General features: G+C 47.7%; 1 protein-coding gene across 3 annotated transcripts in view; it reads left to right on the top strand.

The window, feature by feature from the left end:
- Positions 1–21,728, top strand: part of TMEM219 (transmembrane protein 219) — a 1,079,108-nt gene that overhangs the window by 369,030 nt on the left and 688,350 nt on the right. For all 3 annotated transcript variants that reach the window (XR_013598586.1, XM_078652410.1, XM_078652409.1), the window contains exon 3: positions 11,753–12,017. Coding sequence is in view for 2 of the 3 variants with exons in the window: in XM_078652410.1 (XP_078508536.1) it covers positions 11,753–12,017 (265 nt within the window). In the remaining variant the exon portion in view is untranslated. The remainder of the gene's footprint in view (positions 1–11,752; positions 12,018–21,728) is intronic.

Raw genomic sequence — 21,728 nt, 5'->3', positions numbered from 1 at the left:
GTACGAACTATTGTTCGGGACTAGAATGATGATCCAAGATCTTGATAGTCAGACTTCAGTGGTTAAAGACAAAAGCTTTGATATCAAAGATCGTTTGGCTATTTTTCAGGACTTAAATGAAACAAGAAAAGACCTGAGCAACATAAAGTTGAAACAACAGCCAACAACCACTGAAGAGAAACCACCTGTCCCAGCAAGGCCTGTCTGGATTCCAAAAGTCGGGGATCTAGTCAGAGAAAAGATCGCGGTAAAGAAGGAATTTGGGCCTTCTTACAGAAAAGCAGTTCCTGTCTTGTCTATCAACGGGACAAGATCAGTAGTACTACCGCCCCTTGCTGGTAAAAAGGAGAACCGAGTCATATCCATCGACCTGGTTAAACCACAATCATGTGGCCGATAACAAATAGTAGGCCAAGTGGACTCCCAAGAAGTAGCAGAACACCAATGTTTGCTACGAATACAGAGGCTCAAACTGGAAGACTGATCACATTTGGAAAATCTACAGTGAATCAACAAGGAGTATGCAACAAAGCAATGGAACTTGAACCTCTTAAAACCCAAATCAAAGCTTTTCATCAAGAAACAACAACCTATGATGATGTAACTGCAGACTTTGCTAATGAAACAAAGCAAAATCCAAAAGCAATTGGAACAATTGACAGAACAGCGTCCGGCTACTTCATCAACTTCGATGATTCATCTGAAGACCTGAGTGAAGCAAAGAAATAGCCATCAACAAAAACTTTTAAAGATAAAGCTAAGGAACTTCTTCAACAGCTGAAAGAAACCTATCTGATTTCTCCATTGATTGAATTTTGGGTGGCCTTAGGTGCATTTATCCTCATTCTTTGGCTCATCATGGTACTATGCTTGGGACATTTCATTGAAGGAAAATATGCTAAAATGGACACAGCAAGCCAGAAAATCAACTTGGTCCTTAAACCACACACATCTTCACACATCGAGAAAAGAGAACTTTCTTCAGTGAACTTCACAGCCAATCCTATACCAGGCGGTGTAGCATGGGACAAAACTGATTATGAAATCTATGGTCCAGTTGAAATCCTGAAGTATCCACACCAATTCAAGATCTCATTGAGTGACTTTGTAAAACCAAGCACATTTGCTGATGATTGGGACTTTGAAAGTATTAATGATATGATGTCTGATCTTGTGATGTCTGCTAAATTTACAGAACATGATTATTTGCAGGGTTCGTCTAATTATGATCAAATGTTCTGCTATAACCACTATGGTAACCATTATCTCCATAAATCTGCACAACCTAGAAATGTTTTAAATTATAACCAATGGGAACATTGTGCTACTCCTCCAAAAGATAGCTCGAAAACATTTTATGATAAATATTCATACTTTTCAGGGTTTAACACAAGTAATGCAGAAACATTTTATTTCAAATTGTCAAATAAGACAGGTATGAAGACCATGCTTACCAACACAAAATTGATATATTCAGATTCATTTTATGAGCAAATGAATACATTTGGTTTTGATTTCTGGAACAGTAACATTGAAACAAAAACTGTTTGGGGTACAAAAGATTGGCAAGTACAAGGTATAGAATCATTGTTCAGAGCCTGCATGATCCCAGAACAAATTATATTTTTGAATGACACTATTCAACAAACTACCTGTCTTGGCTTAGCCAAAATCAAAGATTTGAACAAACCGTCTATTCCAAAACGAACAGTCAGCAGTAATAGCTCTATAGATGATGAGATAGACGTAAACCATATATTAAACCAAAACAGAACACATCCTGAATGGAAACAATGGTTGATCTGGCCCACAGACACAAATAACTGTCAAGACAGATTCCTGAACAAAATACAGGGGTTCAAATTGACCAGGCCAGACCCTAGATATTCCCAAAGACAACATCCAGGGATAGTAACCACCTACAGCGTGGGCAAGCTCTGCCTTCAATGGCTACAAACGTCCACACTGGCTAAAATTAAGCAACACCTAATTTTACTTACAGAAGGTGCTGACTTGCGTGATTTCATATTGGGACCACGCAAACAGCATCAAAAACGTTTCATAGCGGCCTCTATATATGCAGCTTATAACGAAGTTTGGAAAGTAACTCAAATTGAGACAGCAGAAAAAATACGGGAAATTGACCGTATTAATTTGGAAAAATCACTTTCTGTGGTGGACAATGGGTTAATGACTCCGTCCTCCAGAATATATTCTCTGGACAGCATTGTGTCTTCAGCAATCGATATAATATCGCAAGACTTACTGATGTTACAACACGGTCAGTCCCAATTGCGTTCTATTGTACAGCTTGGCTGGACGTTACAAAATCTGCGTTCTGGCTATGTGCCTTGGCGTTTAATCAACACAACGTCATTATTTAATATCTTTAACCTTACTGATAAACAAATCAGTTTGGCACAAAAGGGTGCTGACTATACAATTCTGAGCATTGAAAGACTTGAGAGATTACCATTGACAATGTCAGAACGACCTGTCATTGAATGGATAATACATGGAATAATAAATATTCCGATAACTACTTTCCAGTTTCAATTCTGCCAAAAATATATACAGGCAGGCCAGTATGAAAGGTTGGGTAAAGGATACATTAAGTCAATATGGAATTTGCCCTATACACACGAATGTGTCAGTAATAAAGGCCAGAAAGTGTTTCTCAGTGGCAATAATTGTGCAAAATCACTAAGCGGTACACTTCTGTGTCAGGGTATTAGCTTGCATGGAGCCTGTGAAGGGACTTCAAATAACCTTTCATGTTACCAGCTAGGCACACCTGCAACACAAATAGAACCATTCTTTAGGAGACTCTCGAACGGGAGTTACATTCTAATAGTAGATCGCAGATGTTGTAGTTTGCTGCCCGGAAAACCTTATCTCATAACCGTGACTAGGAAGGTCATGTGGTGTGAACGAGTATTGTTCCCGAACGATTCTCCAGACAGGGAGGCATGGTTATGGCCCGATTTGAAAATTGCTTCTATTCGAATAGATACTTTAAGCAGAATGAAGACTGTGCTCCTACAGACACCGACTAGGCTCACGTCATCAAAAGAAACATATGATCTCCAAGTTGCAAGGACAACAGAAGAGATTCATTCATTATTATCAACTAATTCCCCCATACATTTCGCAGAAATACTGAACGAAATCTTAAATATTTCTGATACCACTGGTGTCTTCAGTGTATTTAAAGCAGTGTTTTCGGGTGCTTTAACTCCATTCAAAGCCATCCTGGGTATTTTTCCAGACTTTGGCCATTCAATTTTTGGCGGACTTCCTCTCCTTTTGGGACTAGTGGCAGGCTTCCTATTTTTGATCCTGTTATTTCGCTATGGCAAACCATGTCACAGACAAAACACCTGCGACAAGGGAAGAAATGATCCTAGCCATTGGCTACCGGGACCGCATAACTAAAGTCCTTGGACTAGCACGGCTTCGGGACCTGAACATGACTTGGTCTCTTTCATTTAGACCAATGTGGCAACGTTGTGTTATGCCTGTATTAAGGTGCTTGCTATGCGGCGAAGAATGCGTGTTGGACACCTGTCTGGCACTACAATCGGATGTGCCAATGGACGCAGATACCTTGTTGGGTCCGGTAACGGCTCATGCATTGTGCTGTCCCCAGCGGCTACCAATCCTGATGACGGCATTCGTGGAGACTTCACCACTACGATTGAGGGGTAGTGAAGTACAAGATGAAAGCAGCATCGATCAGGTACGACCTTCAGCCAGCTATGCTGATCAAAACATCAATGGAGGCAATCATGCTCAGGCTCATGAATGCATGGTAACAACTTTTTCCGAGTTAGTGGAACTTACGCAAGAAGCTGTTGACAGTTTTTTCAACAGTCTAAATGATATGATGTTTTCACCAGAGCAGCAGGAATAACTTTGAGCAAACTAGCACTCGGAGTTCCCCACATGCTGAATTTGGCCTTCAACTTTTAAAAAGCGATATGAAAGAATTATTTTTTTTTTCTCATCATTTTTTCAGACTGCAAGAGCTTTTTCCCCAATTCAAAAATATTTACGATTTTTTGGGACACTTATCTTCTGCTTAAAGTAGACATTATTCTTAGAGAACTGAATTTCTATTTTAGGTAGTCACGAGACATTAGCTATCCTCTAGCACTCTCATACAAAACTTTATGATTGTGATGAAATGGTCTCGCACTTTTTTTCTGTATTAAGAGCCATTTCATGTGTATTTTTCTCATTTTTTTTTATGATGAATTTAAAATATGCGTTATATGTGTAGCATTATTAGACTGCTTGTACATATAGTACATGTGATTGTGTTTCGTATATTTCGTAGTTTCAATTTTTCAGGATACATATGAATGTATTTTGGGGTGGTACGGTATACACAAACGCTACTGGTTTCACTATGCCTAGATTTGTAAATATGGACATAGTCTACGTGGAGTGGGTGTGATGTATTCCTATAGGTACTGTATCGATTCCCCTATTCCTGACCCTGGTTTGGTTAATAATTAACTAGCAGCCATCCAACGGTGCAAAAACCGTTATCTGATTAAGCCACACCACGGCACAGAAGCGCGTTATCTGATTAGGTCATAACGCATGCCATCTAATTAGACAAGCGATATTACTCCAGCCCCTGATAAGGCATACGGAGTTCTCAAAACAAATCAAACCTACAGCGACCTGGGAAATTCCCATAGCCATTGTTTTGATTTCACCGAGAACTTCAGCAAAAGAATGTGCGAACGAGCCCGTTCATATGACATCCTTATTGACGTATATATGTCCATCCATACGTCAATCTCGGCACCTTTCAGGTATAAATATTACCGACATTGCCTTAAGCAAACACATGCGGTGGTGACGATATTGGAGCAGCGAGACGTGCCGAGGAGCCCAGCAGAGAGCGAAGCCCACAGGCGCTGCCCCGCCTTCCTGACGCGCTGAGAACGAGATGCTGCCTTTCTCCTGCTGAGAAATCCAGCTCCGGCGCTTCCAAGCAGCCCTCGCAGGCAGCTGGAATATCAAGACCTGGGATAAGAGATACCAGCCCTCCACCATTCTAGATCTCAGGTACAGAACTGAATAACCCTTTGCAGAGAATTCTCGAGTCAGTCCCTTGGCAAAACAAACTTAACTTAAACTGCTACTTATCTACTCCCGCCCACGTATTAGGCTTAGGTCAGGTACACTGGGGTAGGCGTGGTTAGAAGCACCAGTTGAGTATGATTAGTCAAATGTATATATGTATGTATCTATTTTATCCATTTTAAAGTATCATATGGCTCAGAAACCATATCAATGCTTTTACAGTATTATTTTATAATTCTGTCTTTACTGTATGCACTTTACTTAACTATAAGTATTACAATAATAGCGATTCATTTCTCTTGTATGAGAAAGGAGACTGATCAATAAATAACATCTTTTATTGAACACGCCCGTCTCTTCCTTTTCTCTACAATCTGGTGAAACTAAGAATGCACTGAACTGACTGAGTAAAATAAGTTGTCTTTTGTTTTCACACGACTCTAGAGATACACTCTTGATTAGGGGAGAGCAAAGTTGTCATGTTCTATGGTTGTCAGAAACTAAATCCCTTCTTGTCTATCCAGGGAGGTTAAAATCCTCCTTGCCTATTCGAGAAAGTTTCTAGTGAACTCTGAGCTAGCTGGCAAACACAAAACTTTAAGTCTAATATCGTCGGTAGAAGACCTAGTTAACCTCTGCCCTAGGTCTATACTATTGAAGATATTATTCCAATGCGCAGAGCCTATTGGGATAATAGGAACTACACTACAAAGGTAGTGTTCTGGCTCACCAAAAATAGACCTTTGCCCCCCAATATAGATGGGACTATATTAAGCGTTAGAAGGGTGGCCTGGTTAGGACCTCTCACAAAAAACACTGTGGGCGATTTGGTACTCGTCAAATTTAGTAATAAATATGTCGTCCCATACCTCCAATCTTGGCAGCCACAAATAGGTGATGGACCTATATCTGTTTGGAGCCTAAGTGAATTCTACCCCAGAACATTATATGCCCCGTCGCAATGCCAAGCAACATAGAGTAATTTCTGGACAGCGAGAAGCGGTCCTGCACTGAGTGGCCACCCCCCCCCCCCCTGCTTTTAATTAATCTGTTCACTCTTCCTGTTGCTCATTGATTAGCTGATTTATCCTATTGATTTAATCTATTCTTAACAGATGCTAATTCTTTTTTATGAAATGAAATGTATTAATGTATTGGGGTATATTTATGTACTGCTGTTTCTTTTATGATTTTTATACAGAAATCGAATAAAGCTAATCGAATCGAATTTAGACTGGGGACTAGTGTGTCCGTGCACTTTCTGTGACACGCCCAAAGAGGGCATGAATGAGCTGAAACAGGATCATAAATTCAAAACTGTTCTCACAGGGGTCCCCAAAATATGTTTGGCAGTTGGCCCCCAATATCCTTAAGATGTTCCTGGTGCCATCTGCGAATATGATGGCCCTAATTACCACGTGGGCTGGCACGTCTAGGTCAATGGAAAATACATTTTGTGTATAAAGTTCAGCAAAAAAACTAATTGTAGCAAAGGTATAGAATGTTTAAACTCTGGATACTTGTTTCTGTGGTGGTGTACACACAAAAGGGGAATTAGTTTGACTAAATAGGTTTGATTTATTTATGCTGCTGTACTTGTTATTGTTTACCCATCACTTTGAAATATTTGCACCTTCATGCACAAGAACAAACCAAAAGGTCGTTGGTTGACTAAAGTGGTTTGATTTTTGTATGCTGCTGCCTGCTGTACTTGTTACTGTTTTGCTAGTCACTTTGCAATATTTGAGTCTTCAAAAAGGGAATTGTTAGTTAAAACTGGTTTGATTATTGTATGGTGCTGCAGTTGGTATTGTTTACCAGTTGCTTTAAAATATATGTGCCTTTATGCACACACCAAACGGGGAATTGTTTGACTAAACTGGCCTCATTTTTGCATACTGCTGGACTTCTTTTTATCATGCACTTTGAATGTAATTTCAAGTTGATGCAAGAAGAAAGTTAATTGTTGTATTAAACATGCTTGATTTTTTGTTTATTGCTGGACTGGTGATTGCTTTCTTATGCACTTTGAAAGTATTTGCACATTTGTTTTGCTTTACCAACTACAGTTTGTATAGATTGTCATTAGGTACTTGCTGATATGGTTTGCTTTTATTCTACCTGCAGTGTTATTTATGGTGTTGCTTGCAATTGTCTGTAATATCTGTGCCTTAAATCTTGTATTTAGCATTGTTTACACTACAGAAATGATAAATTAAAACAGGCCAACATCTGCATCAATGTTCTGAAGCATCCAAACAGTTTTCTTCCTCTGCCTTGTTTGCCTGCCTGTTTTGCAATGCTTACTAATAAAGACATGATGGTAGACATTGAAATTGCTTCCTCAGTTCACTTTATTATCGTACACAACCCTTGGCAGTCACTAGTGTGTGGCATGCAGATAATTTACTAGTCTATTTCTCTTGCCTTTCGCAGGATACTGAGTTATATCTTGTGCACTTCTCATGTATATTGTCAGTGGAGTCTTTATGGAATTGCAGGTTTGGGGTTGTCTTTTAAAGTTTCACGTTATTGTCCATTAATGTCAATTCTAATTCAGACCCTTCATAGTTATTCTACCGCCATAGGCAGTTCCTGAGACAATAGGATTGCTTTTAGGCATTGTTCTGATTGGTGCCTCAGTTAAATAATCTGCTTTTGACATTATTGTTACAAATGGCGTAGCTTATATGTTAAGAGGGTTTCCCACTTTCTCATTAAACTTTGAGAAACACAGTATAGAGGCATTTCATTTAAAAATTTGGAGTTTTCATATCAAACTATGCCAGATTTTTGGGTTTTGGGGCAAATTGGTAGGTGGTGGGCTGGGGGGGGGGGGGGGCTCGTTGTGTTTTGCAGGGGGGGCCCCTCAAGTTTTGTTACGCCACTGTGCTGAAATATAAATCCCATAGTAAAAACATAGGATTTATATTGCAGTGGATGGGATAGCCGTCACCGGTGTGACAGAGTATTCTGTCGGACGAGTTCTGAATCATTTAATTCCCCTGATGGCCAGCTGAGTTTGGCGACCAGGCGTGTGTCCAGTTACACTAACTTTGATGTCCAGCACCTACTATTGGACAAAACAGTGGTAAAAAGTTTCACTATTGCACTTAACAAGCCCACTCTCTCTTTTCTTCTTTCACGAATGTATCTCTGCAGTACAGCATGAAGAAGAGGCTGTATCACAGGAGCTGCAGTGCTCACATTATGAGATTCTAGCTGTTGGCATTATGTCCCATACCCCAGACCCCAAAATTGTGCCTAATTCTAGTGAACAGTCAGTGCCCTGCAGTTAAAGACCCACCAGGAATTAATTGAAACATGGCTTAAACACGAGGAGCATGATAGGGACAGTGGAGGAAATTCTTTGCACTACACAGATGGCGCAGGAAGGTCGAAATTCATTTATAAACTACCAGTGTTGCATTAGATTTTACAAAAGTCTTGAAGAGAGAACTCACAGCTTATATAGAAATGGTAGCTTGCTCTCACACTAACTTATTGGATAATATTTGTATACATCAAAGTGAAGTGCCACCCACAAGCTTTCCATTACTGCACAGAAGAATAAGTTATCTTCTGTAACAGTCTTTCGGGGGTATCCTCAACCTGCCCACAGATTCTTCACCTTAAGAATACTACCAGGCCCAGAATGGGTATGGATAAAAATGTCCCTAGCTCCTATGCACCATGGGTTAAGTGGAGCCATATGCTTTGTCTGTGACTGTCTCACCCTGGATAATGGTAACAAGCTGTTTATCGCCCCCACCCCTGCACAATAGCATCACTTCTTTTTTGAGCACTCAGAATCGTAGCTAAGACTGACTTAATTGAAGTGACATAAGCAATGAGCAATATCTAACATGGGACCTTAATAATTCCACAAAGTTCATTTCACAAAACGGGGAGATAGCGTATAAACCAGGGTGGAGTAAAGTCACAGATGATGTCAATGGTGCCACCTACCTGCATGTAGGAGCTGTGGGAGTTTTATTCTAATTCATCTATCACCTGGGAGGATTCTTAATGTGAAAATATTTCGGTAGAAGTACCTGTCAGAAACATACTGGTCAGAAGAAATACATAACAGGAAGTGTTGGTCTTTACCATCCTTTGAAAAACTCTGTGCGATTGACCCAGAATGGGTGTGGCTTTATTTAGTACAAAAGTACCTAGTCAGACCTAATAGGTGCCAAAGGCACCGTGCCATTTTCTTAAAAATGCCCAGTCAAGACAGTGTGTGTCTCAAAATGCACTTTGCCTCACTCGTGACAGTTTTTCCTTCCCTTCAGGTCAAAATGTCCCAGAAAGTCGTCGCTTAAGATCCCACAAAGGGCAGCATTTAGTAGAATGTACTCTTTCTTACATCTGCCCCTAATAAGTGTACATCTGCCATCTTTAGACAGTAGGCCGGAGTGTAACATGCAAACGTTCCTAGTGGGTACAGGGCAATAACTGTATGGAGCAGTGGGATGTTAATAGAGAGAGAAAAAACGTCTAGAGATATGTAGCGCTGGCTGCACCAACAATGGTGAATACTAAAGATTTTCAACTGAAGTGAATGTTATAATGCTGTGCATTTACCCAATGCATCTGGGCTAATTGTGTGCTTCTATACCAGGCAGTGTGCTACCTCTTCGATTTGTGTCCCCTTGGATTCCGATGTCATGTAGGCATTGGATGAGGGTGGGATGGGAGACTGTGTCAAATGATGTGGAGACGTCCAGGAGGATGATGGCCACTGTAGCTCCTCTGTACAGAGTCATGCGGATGTCATGGCAGCAATGAGGGAAGGTTCCGTGTTGTGGTTTGGTCTGAAACCAGACTGAATGGTGTAGAGGAGTTGGTGGTTGTTGAGGTATTTGGTGAGGTGTCTGTTGATGATTTTCTCTAAGATCTTGGCCAGGAATGGTAGCAGGGAGATTGGCCTGTAGTTGACGAGCGTTGAAGGGTCCCCCAGAGGGTTTGAGAGGAAAGTTGCATGTTTCAAACCATCTGGGAAGGTCATGGAAGAAGTGAAGGCATTCAAAATTAGTGTGAGTATGGTGCTGATGCGTTGCAGTCTTCTGGAGTAGGTATGGTGGGGAAGGGTTTCTGATGGGGCCCCTGTCTGGTTGGATTTCATGGTAGCAGCCATTTTTTTCAGCTGTGATGACATGCCATGTGGTTAGAATTTTTGTTGGGGATAAGATCTGGAGACATTTAGCGAGGTCTGTTGGGTCCGGTTGCTGGCTGAAGTTGCTATAAATGGTGGTGATTTTGTTGCTGAAGAATTGAGAGAGATTATTTCAGAGGTCCTGAGCAGATGTGTTTGAGTTAGGAGACGGCGGATGATTAGCTGAAATCTTTCATAATGACAAAGATTTATTTGCTTCTGTTGGTGCTGTCATCAATGCGATCGTCCAGAGCGGCGCGTTTCATATCATTTGGTAGTAGCATCTCGGGGCTTTTTGAATGTCCTCTTTTCTGCATTGTCTAGCTCATTCTCCATTTGGGCTCCAGTTTCATCAGTCTAAGTTCCTCCATGTACCAACTGGCTTGGGGTCTGGATCTTGTTGTAATGTGTTTGAGGCGAGGGACAGAGAGTCTGCGCTGGAGATGATCCAATAATTAAAACTCTTGATCGCTCTGTTGCTGCGTTCGGGTCGGTTGATGTTGACAGCGGTGTTCCAATCCTTGTCAGTGATGCTGTTCCAGTTTTGGTGGTCTGGTCTGGTGTGGTGTGTGAGCGTTGGACTGGGACAGGGATAATGAACTTCACAAGAGCGTGGTCTGTCCAGCAAACCTGTGTGAGCTCGTAAACTCTGATGTTGCCAAAGTTGGTGAGAATAGGATCCAGAACTATTGCAGTGGTCTACAGATATGGAGAAAGAGTGTTCAGTCAACTGGAGAGGCATAGAGAAGAAGTGAGTGCAATCTGTTCCGGGAAGGCAAATCTATAAACAAGCCTAAATGTAGGCAGTAAACTGAGCATGTTTTGTTTAATCAGATTGGAATAGAATTAATGGCAGTAGTGGGCACTATACTGAGGGGCAATGATTACAAGACAGAGATTTGTGGGAAATGGCAGTGCAGCAGATGTACAGTGAAAAATAGGTGATGGGAAATTGACAAAGATTTTGGAGGCTGTTTAGGGTTCAGCAGGGCAATAGAATAGAGTGGGCAGTGGTCAATAAACTAGGTTGAGAATAGTGAACAATATGGAGAGTAGACTTGGGGGTGGATCAAACATTGAAACACTGCAATTTAGGCCACAGGCAGTGAAACAGATAAGGTGGTAGCAGACCAGGGTAGTGGGAGCAGTAGACTGGAAGGTTTTGGGCAGCAGGTCTAGGGAGTAGAGGCAATAGCACTGTCAGGGCAATGTAGTCGTCAGTAGAATGGGTCAAGTGGCAAAACGTTGGTAAAAGTGGGCAAGTAGTCAAAGGAGTCATGGAATATTTAGACCATAGTGGACAGTGGACCAAGTTATATTGCTCAGTAGACTGGGGGAGGGAATGGGCAGTACAGTATTTTCTAGGAAGACAATTGCCAGTGGACTCAGGCTGCTTGATCGGTAGATTTCTTCAAGAGGGGCAGGGTGTAAAATAACATTGTAAGAGGCATTGTTCAATAGAATGGCATCCTAACAGCCCTCTTTCTTCCCCAGGACTGGAACACTTTCCTGCAATTCCTCAGTGATAACCTCTTCTGCCTTCCGGCTAATGACACAGAAGACCAGTCTCCAAACCTGTGGCCCAGCACCTCGCTTGTGTTGAATGGGACTGACAAGCCGGGGCATGGCCAGAGCTGGGTCACGGTCTCCGTCCTCGCAAGACTCACGTTCCTGCCTCCTGGGGGCAATGGGGAAGCATTGATCCACAACAGGGCCCGCCTTGAAACCCAGATCAGGGGACATAAGATGGGCCTCACAGGTATGTTCCCCATTGGAAGTCGAACCTCACATGTACACTCTTGGACTGAATGTGGTGATTCTCACAGGAACTCCAACCTTTACCAGCTGGTGCTGACACTTCCACATCTCTAATCCCAGCGGGAAAGTCCAGGAACCAAGACCTAAACGCAAATCAGGTAAATTGTCTCAATTATATAAAAATTGAGACAGCCCCTCACAGTAAGCTGTTATTCTCAGGTCCTACCTCCTGTCATCTACAGATGGCACCCAAACCCTGACAAAGGTCCAATCTGAATTTCAGCATTGTTTCAACTCCACCAATATAAATGCCCTTGAATACAAGATTGATCTCTTAATTGAAAGCTAGCCCTCTTAGACTATCCCCATATCTCCAATGGTCTACTTCTCTGGTAAAATTGTTTCCCCCCCCAAGTAATGAACCTTCAAGCTCCTCTCCTTGTTCCCCTCTGAAATAACCTAAGCCAGCCCAACCACCACAGCAAAGGCTCCATTCTTGACTTCATTATATTTAAGAGAGACTTGCTCTCTACAGATTCTACTTCCATCAAGGAATCCTGACTCTGACACCAGCCACTCTACCTCCTGCTATTTCAAGTGTCTCTCTGTTTTACAGTCTAGCACCACGCAAAAGCAAACAGAAAAGACCTTTACCATTGTCTGCCTGGTTCAGTAAATTTTTATATGAGGAGAGAAAATCTTTGAGACTGTTGGAAAAGAAGTGGAGACAGTCGCCACTAATCTTGCTTCCCTCAAAACTGCAAGATCACTCTACAATGCTCCTGATACCCCCTCTATCAAGAGGCTGCAGTAGGATCTTAAAGCCCTTCCAACTAATCAAACTAGCTCCAACAACCACTCACGACAAAGGACACATTTTAGACCTTATATTCTCCAACAACCCCCAGATCATGGTACACGACATTATCCCAGTTCCCTGGTCCGACCACCACCTTATCTTCTTTGGACTGCCAAAACATGCCAACCCGGATAAGATTCAAGATGCGCCCTCGGCCTCTAGGTGCTGGTCGGAGCTTGAACCTGAAATCTGGTCAACCATCCTGAAGAACTCTACCCCCAGTTTTACTGGCAGTCCAGAGTGGGGAAGATGGATTGATTAGTCTCTGGGTGCATGTGCCCCAATGGAAAAAAGACCTAAGCAAAACATCAGACTAAGAAAGCTCCATGGTACAACAACCATCTGTTGAACCATGAAAAAACAATGCAAAAGACTGGAAAGGGACTGGAGAAAGGAGTTTAATCCAGACCTTAAAGTTAAATATAAAACCTCCATTAGATTCTATCACAGTGAATTAAAAAAGGCCCAGGCTAAATTCTATGAGGTTAAAATCGCTCAGGCTCTTAATTCTCCAAAGGAACTGTTCAGAGTAGTTAAAACTCTGACCTCTCCTACTGAAAGTAATGGTTCTCCTCAGGCCTCTAAAGAAAGATGCAACAAAATAGCATCCTTCTTACAAAAGAAAGGGACTGACATTTAAAGCCTTTTTGAGAACATCACTGCACCAACACCTGAGGGCCTAGATTGGGCCAATGATTCAGTCACAGCTCCAAGCCTATCACATTTTCCTAAACTCAAGGAAGACACTATTCTCAATCTATTAAAGTCTACTAAATCAGGGTCGCCTTTAGAATCAGCACCCCCTCAGGCCCTTCTCAAGGTGATGGAGGTCATACTTCTCCCACTAATGGTGCTACTTAATAAATCTCTACAGTACAGCATGGTCCGCACAACCCGGGAAACATGCTGTAATCAGAACTATTCCGAAAAACCCCTCATGGATCTAGATATTCTTAGTAATCTGCGACCTATATCCCTACTCCCCCTCCTCGGTAAACGTTTGGAGAAACATGTCAATCAAATATTAGTCCACTATCTGGGGGGGCGTGGCTTAGCCAGCGAGCATGGCGGTCGTGTAGAGCGCGAGCTCCGACCAGCTGGCTACTATCCTGCCTAAATATCCTGGCCCTGAGCACTCCTGAGGGCACCCAGCGTTGTGGCTCACTGCCCCCAACCGGGGGCATCATCCCGGTGGCGTTTGCGGTCTTGTGGAGGCCCCGTGGGACGAGCGGCAGTCCAGTGAGGCAGAAGGACCCGCCGGGTCCTGCTGGGCCTGGGACCGGGGCCTCGATTTTAGCGCTCCCCGGGCCAGGCGCGCTCTGTCTGGGGCGGCTGGGAGCTGGAGAGGCGTCGGTGACCGGGACGTGACTCGCTCCAGGACCAGCGGAGCTGAGTTGAGCGCGTCATATCCTGGGGTCAGTGGGCCTGTGATTGCCCCCCTGGGGAGCGGGGAGAGGTGCCGAGGCGCCCGGTGGGGCAGCGGAGTGGCCGGCTCCGTCGGCGGGAGCGGCCGCAATTTTGCGACATCCACGCTTCCCGGAGAAGATTGCTTCGGCGACGGATTGGGGGCCCTACTGGACTGCCCTGTGGACGAGGAGGGTGTCGGGGGCCCTGTCGCGTGGGGCCCGCCTGGAGGAGGCTCTGAGCGCCGTGTGCACTGCGGTGAGTGGAGCCCGCCTGGAGGAGGTTGAGGGCGCCTGGGTGGCCCCCGTGTCCGCAATGGTTGGCAAGGTCCTGCTGGGCTGAAACCCACCCCTCTGGGCTTGGGAGCCTGGGGGCTGGATCGGGCCCCGGTGTGAGGCGTGGGCTGGTCCCTGGGGCCAGTGGTGGGGTGTCTGTGTTGGGCCCCCCCCGTGGAGATGCATCGTGGCCGGCGGCTGCAGTACCAGCCAGTGGCTTGAACTGGGGGCCCTGTGGTTCGATTGAGTGGGCTTCCTGTGACCTTACTACCTCGGCTATTCCTGCGCTATTGGACTGTGGACGCGGGGGTCAGGTCGGGCCCCGGAGTTGGTCAGTGGTGTCCCATGCATTGGCTCGAGGGGGGCCCAGGGACTCATTCTCCTGGACTGGCGCGGGGGTGCCTTGGCGCCTCGCCCGGCGGCTCCTCTCCCGCTTCCGTTCTCTGGAGAGCCGCGCCGCGTGGGCCAGTGGGCAGTTGTGGTGGATCTGTCAGCCCACTTGGACTTCTGCGGACCTGCTGGCCCCGGACAGTGGCAGACATTAGTACTGAGAGGCCAGTTCCTGGGCTGGTCACTGCGGCCGCCATGACGCGGGGCCACGCGGGTGGTGGCCATTCTAAGCAAGGAACGCTGGACAAGTTCACTGGAGCCGGCTCAGCGTCCGGCGCTGCCGGGTCGCAGGCTCCGGCCCCGGATAATGCGGCGTTATTGGCAGCAGTCACGCAGTCCAGAGACATGTTGGATGCTAAGATTGGGGCGGTTGGGGCAGATGTCACGCTGCTCCGCCAAGATTTACGGAACGCGGTCGAGAGAATTACCAGTGCGGAGACCCGCATCTCCGAAGTGGAGGACGACGTCTCTGTTCTAAAGAAAAAGATGGCGACGATGGAGAAGCTCCAGAAGGGCCTGGCCATGCGGGTGGAGGACGCGGAAGGGCGGGCGCGGCCGAACAACCTGCGCTTTGTTGGATTTCAGGAGGGATGTGAGGGGGACAACGTGGAACGCTTCCTGGCCCAATGGCTGGAGGGTTGGCTCCCCCGGACACTCTTTCCCGCTGCTTCATTGTGGAGCGGGCCCACCGGGCCCTCATGCAGAAGCCCCCTGTGGGTTCGCGTCCGAGGCCAATCATCGCCAAGTTCTTAAATTACTCTGACCGGGACGCTATCCTGAAACAGGCGAGAGTAAAGGCCCCGCTCATGCTTGGCAACGCTACTATCCTCATCTTCCCGGACTATACGAGGGTGGTTCAGCAACAGAGGCAATCGTTTCTGGCAGCTAAGGCCCGTCTTCGCGGCCTCAAACTTCAATAAGCTTTGCTCTATCCTGCGAGGCTGCGTGTCATCTACAAGTCCCGCACACTGTTCTTTGATTCCCCGGAGGAAGTGTTCCAATGGACAGACGAGACAGTCAAGATCAGGGTCAACGCGCCCTTGGGAGGTGACTCTGACTCATCCTTGAGTGGAGGGGTCCGTGATGGATTGAGAAGTTAACAGAGGCGTCGTAGAAGATCCGAATCTGGCCATGTCTCCCTTGCGGGATCCGCGTCTCCGCAGCCCGGTCCGGAGCAGGGGCTGCCGAGTGGAGTGAAATGAAGACTGCGACTTTCACGTAGACCTCTATGGTTGCTATCGTAGTGCTCAGGTGCCCTGTATTGGGCTGGACACCTGCCCTGTAAGAGTGGGTGGTTAGGGGCGGCGATTCCCTAGTTATGGGGTATGTTCAGGGGATCCATTGGAGGGGGTGGCTCTCGGTCCCCCGTTGAGGGCCAGGCCGCGATCCGACCGCGACGGGTGCTTCCGTGTTGGGAGGTGCGGGGCGGAGGGTGGCGGGGGGGTGTTGGGGGTTGTGTTGGGGTGGGGGGTGGCTTAGGTTGCGCTTATGTTGCTGCTGTCTTTATACTGGGATGTATGCATGCTGGACCGTCGGGGCCGCCGCGGCCCATACAATGCCCTTTTACAATGTCGATTGTTCAGGACGGGGGGGCGGTTAGCTCCAGGCACACTGCGTATTTTGAGTTGGAATGTGCGGGGGGAGTTAGATAAAGTCAAGCGGAGGGCAGTCCTTCGCTATGCCAAGAGGGCCGGGGCAGATGCTCTGCTGCTTCAGGAGACCCACCTATTGGGTACAAAGGCGCTGTGCTTACAACGATTTGGGTACACACAGGCTTACCATGCAGGTTTCACGAGAGGCTCCCAGGGGGCTAGCCGTCCTTATACATCGCAGAGTTTCCTTTATACACGAACGGAGTTGGTCTGACCCCCAGGGCAGGTACATCTTCGTCCAGGGAAGGGTTGGGGTAGCATCTATGCCCGACCGCCACTTCAGTGGTCCCTGGCCGAAAAGGTCATGTCCCTCTGGAATGTGATGCCGGATATCCTTGCTATAGTTGGGGGGATTGAAATGATGTGATGAACCTACACATGGATCGGTGGAGGAGGGGGTGACTGACACAGACGTGGACGTGGAGGGACCCCCCCACCAAGCTCCGTGCCCTTGCCACGGGCCTGGATTGGGTGGACGTCTGGAGGTATGGGCATGGCGCGCGCCGAGAGTATACCTATTTTTCCTCGGTGCATGGCTCGTTCTCCAGGTTGGACTACCTATTTGTTCCCAGAGGACTGGCCCAGAGAATCGTGTCCTCGGACATCCTGCCGAGAGCCCTGTCCGATCACTCACCTGTGGCTCTTACGTTTCGTGTAGGCCCGGCCAGGCACCCATTCCGATGGTGCATGTCTGGGTGGCACCTGCTACAGACTGACTATAGGGAGCACATGACACGGGAAATAGCGCATTACCTGACAACCAACCGTGACTCAGTTGACTCCCCGACGACCCTTTGGGAAGCCATGAAACCTACCCTACGTGGGGTGGATATCTCCTGGTGCGCGACGGCCCGGGCGGAGAGGCGGCGGGATCTAGTCCGGCAGGAGGCGGAGTTGGTAGTCTTGGAAAGTAGGAGTCGGGAGGAAGGTGGTATATCTATAGGACGGAAACTAGTCCTGGCTCAGCAGCAGTATGCAATGGTCCTTCTAGATGAAGCACGACAGGCCTGGTTGGCTACCTGTAGTCGGGTGTAACAGTGGGGGGACAAATCCTGTAGGATGCTCCACTGCTCCACTGCCTGTGTCAGGGCGCTTTACACGCCCAACCGCTGCCCCAAATATTGGACTCGGCGGGATCACCGGTTTCTGAGCCGTCGGCTATCGCGGAGAGCTTTGCCACATATTACGCGGGGCTGTACGCCCCTCAGGAGTGCCTGTCGGCCGAGGTTGTTCAGCGGTTCATAGATGACCTCCCCCCTTGGTCGGTCCCCGACGAGGCGCGGGACCTATTGGACAAGCCGTTTTCAGACGAGGAGTTGGGCACGGCCTTGGGTGAACTCAACCCCGGGAAGGCGCCGGGCCCCAACGGGTTCCCTTGTGAATTTTTTTAAGAGATTTCATGTGCAGGTGGGCCCCCGGCTGCGTCCGGTGATTGAGGAGGCGCGGGAGGGTGGAGTGCTCCCGCCGGACTGGAGGCACGCCGAAGTTTTGGTCCTTCTGAAGCCGGGCCGACCGCCGGAGAACTACGCGTCCGACCGCCCCATATCGCTAATTAACACGGAGGCCAATATTGCAGACGTGGTACACCCGGACCAGGCGGGCTTCATGCCCCGGAGGGCGACCCTGCACAATATCAGGCGGGCCCAGGTGGCGATCTCTGCTTGGAGGTGTTTAGGTGAGCAGGCTGCGTTATTTTTAGCGGATATGGATCGTGCCTTTGATTCCTTGAGCTGGACATACCTGTTCACCCTGTTACGGCGCCTTAACTTGGGGCCTCACTTTCTGGCCTACACACAGCTGTTATACACTGATCTCACTGCGTCCGTGCGTGTTGGGGGGGCGGTTTCTCAGCCCTTTTCAGTTCACAGGGAGACCGCGACAGGGGTGTCCCCTCTCCCCGTATCTGTTCGCTCTGGCTATGGAGCCCTTAGCCGAGTGGGTGCGTATTGACGCTCAGCTCAAAGGTTTTCGGTGGCCCCCCGGCCTTACTGATAAGATAGCGTTATACGCAGATGATGTACTGTTCTTCCTCACATACCTGGATCGGTCTGGGACACGGCTGTTGCGCATCTTGCAGATTTTCGTGGAATCCTCTGGCCTGTATGTGAACCCGGGTAAGTGCACCTTGTGGGTGCTGGGCGATGGACAGACGGTAGGTGAATGGGCGGCAGACTTGCAGTTGGCTGCCGGGGGAATGAAGTACCTAGGAGTCTATCTGACCGAAAGTGCGGAGGTCTCCCGAGCTCGCAACCTCACTCCGGTCTGGGACCGCACACGGGCGGACCTAAAGGTGTGGTCTTGCATGCCATTGTCTATCTACGGGAGATCGGCCATATTCAAAATGGTGGCACTCCCACGGCTTGTATACCAACTGCAGAGCCATCCATATCCTATTCCGCCCCGCTGGTTTCAGCAGGTTAACTCGGCGCTGGGGGGGGTTCCTGTGGGAGGGGGGGACCGTAAGGGTGGCACTCGGACATGCTTCCTGTCCACTTATGCAGGTGGCCTAGCCACATCCGATATCCTCTCATACTACCAGGCAGCGCATCTCCTGGTCCTTAACGACTGGTGGTACGGCGACAGGGGCGATCCTGCCTATGCGGTGGTGTGTCACCTGATGGGCTCGTCCTCTGTCCACACGCTATTATACTCGGCGACGCTCCGGCGGGGCCTTCCTTCTGCCACGCAAGTGGTCTTCTCTATCTGGCGGCAGGCGCTACGCAGGATGAAATGGTGGAATGTCCTCACTCGGTAGACCCCTCTTTGGAGCAACGGCCGCTTGCCCCACTTGGAGACCCTTAGGGGGTTTGGTGGGTGGGATGCCATAGGTATCTCCTCTCTGGGAGATGTCATGTTGGGTGCTACTTTGAAGTCTTTCCTGGATCTGCAGACTGAATTTGGGATGCCCCGTTCTCAATTCTTTCGATTCCTCCAATTCCGACATGCTTTGACACCATATCTGACGGGCATTGACACGCTCCCGCACTTTAGCCCGCTTGAGGACCGAACTGTTCATGGGGGAATTTCCAGACAAAAATCTATCTCGTATATACCAGTCCTTGGTGCGACATTGCTCCCCTGACCTACAGAAGCTGCGGGCGGCGTGGGTGGGGGATGTAGGAGAGCTAGAGGAAGAAGACTGGATGGAGGCCCTGGCGAGTCCTAGGGGGGGCGGCAATTTCCACACGCCTGAGACTCATACAATTCAAATACCTCCAACGCACGTATTTCACTAGGGAGCGCCTATGGAAGGCAGGTATGATAAGTTCTCCGCACTGGCTGCGCTGCGGGTCAGAGGTTGGCACACTTTTACACACCACATGGGGATGTTCGGGGCTGCATAGATTCTGGACTGGGGTCTTCCGCTGTCTCTCAGAGGTATTGGCGTGGGAGCTGCCTAGGGATCCGAAATTGGCACTACTGCATGTTATGGGGGGGATTGGGGGAACCGCTACAAACGTCACTTGCTGCTGCTTGGTCTCAACCTGGCTGAGCGTGATATTGCTCGAGCCTAGAAGGCACCCTTGACTCCGCTCCTGGCTGCTTGGAAGAACGGCATGGACTTTTGTATGGGGCTGGAACAACCCATTTTCCTGGCCAGGGTTTGCCCCCGTAAGCACTTTCGAATTAGGAAAAGGTGGGCCGATTATAGGGGACTGGACTTGGACCCTCCTCCGGAGAGTGATCTCCCTCTGGCAACTTCACTGTAGGGGGTGGTTGGAGTACGTCGATTTTTTTTGTTTGAATATGTTTATTGTAGTTTGTCATAGTACAGAATACACATATGCGGTCATTGCGAATAAACAGTGCTGTTACATAAGACAGGAAGCCCCAGGCTCCGCAAATCACCACCCCCCATGGAGGTATGACAGCAAAGGGGCAACTTAACAGGAGCACGGGTAAACAGCATGACAGATTCATATATCTCCAGCACATGCACAATATATTAACATCCAGTAGTGGCAGTGTCTAACGTTGATGCGAAGAACCCCTGAGCAGTAGCTACATAGCCCAGTTCCATTCCATATAGCACTCAAGGCATACCATGACTGGAAAAGTAGGTCAGTTGTTTATATTGTCAAGTAATTGCACATTCAAAATTGTAATCGAAAACTATCAACCATAAGGAACAACCCTAAACATATAGGGAACCATTAACCAGGCGGTGCTTAACTGTGATCGCGTGTGTGCGTGTGGAGCTTGGGATACTGAGAGGAGTGTGCCTAAGTATGACGTAGTGACGGGAACATGGTGAGCTCGGTAGACTTCTCATGTATGGCAGGGCATGTGGGAAATGCCGTGGTGAGAAAAAGGGGGGGGGGAAGGGAGCAAGCGGAGAGGCAGCATAAGGGGAGGGGGGGCGGGCGCGAGAGCAATGACAACAATGGCGTTGGAGAGCATGGGGAAGTCATTCACGCAATCTCATTCTGCAAACACACTTGGTGATAGGTCGTCAGGATACCATCCCACTCCAGCGCAATAGGATACATCCTGAGCCCTGCCGTTTCCTCTCGGTGCAATGCCACACTCTCAGCTCTCGCCCAATTATCCAGCGAGTGCCGCCACTGCACCGTTTGAGGGGGCACATGATGCTTCCAACGCCTAGTAATAAGACGTTTCGCCGTGATCAACCCCAGATCCCAGAATCTCGTTTGCACCCTCGTCTGTTTCGTTCTCCTAAAGAACCCCAACAGACAAGCTTCCCAGGTGGTTGGCAGTGCGCCCCCCGTCGCTTTCGCCAAGGTAGTCGACACTGCAGACCAGTAGGGCCGTAGCGATACGCAGGACCAAAGGACATGTAAAAACTGTGCGTCCACAAGGCCACATCTAGGGCATGCTGTCTCAGTAAGTCCGAAGTACCTATTAATTTTGTCCGGGGACAGATATGCTCGGTGGATCACGTAGTATTGTATAATCTTAAAACGTGCATTACGCGGGACATGCTGCGATCCAGCCAGTACTCTCGCCCATTCTTTGTCAGTCCAGTCCCGTCCCCTGTCAGTCGTCCATTTGTCCCGCAGGCGTTGAGGGGAGACATGTGTATGTGCTTGCAACGCTTGAGCAATCCAGTGTACAAGATGAGAGCCGTGTCCCATCACATGCAAGTATTGGATAAGCAGGTGAATCGGTGG

This window comes from Lissotriton helveticus, chromosome 7 (genome assembly GCF_964261635.1).
Source record: "Lissotriton helveticus chromosome 7, aLisHel1.1, whole genome shotgun sequence".
Taxonomy (NCBI): domain Eukaryota; kingdom Metazoa; phylum Chordata; class Amphibia; order Caudata; family Salamandridae; genus Lissotriton; species Lissotriton helveticus.
This window is presented reverse-complemented; position numbering and strand designations above follow the sequence as displayed.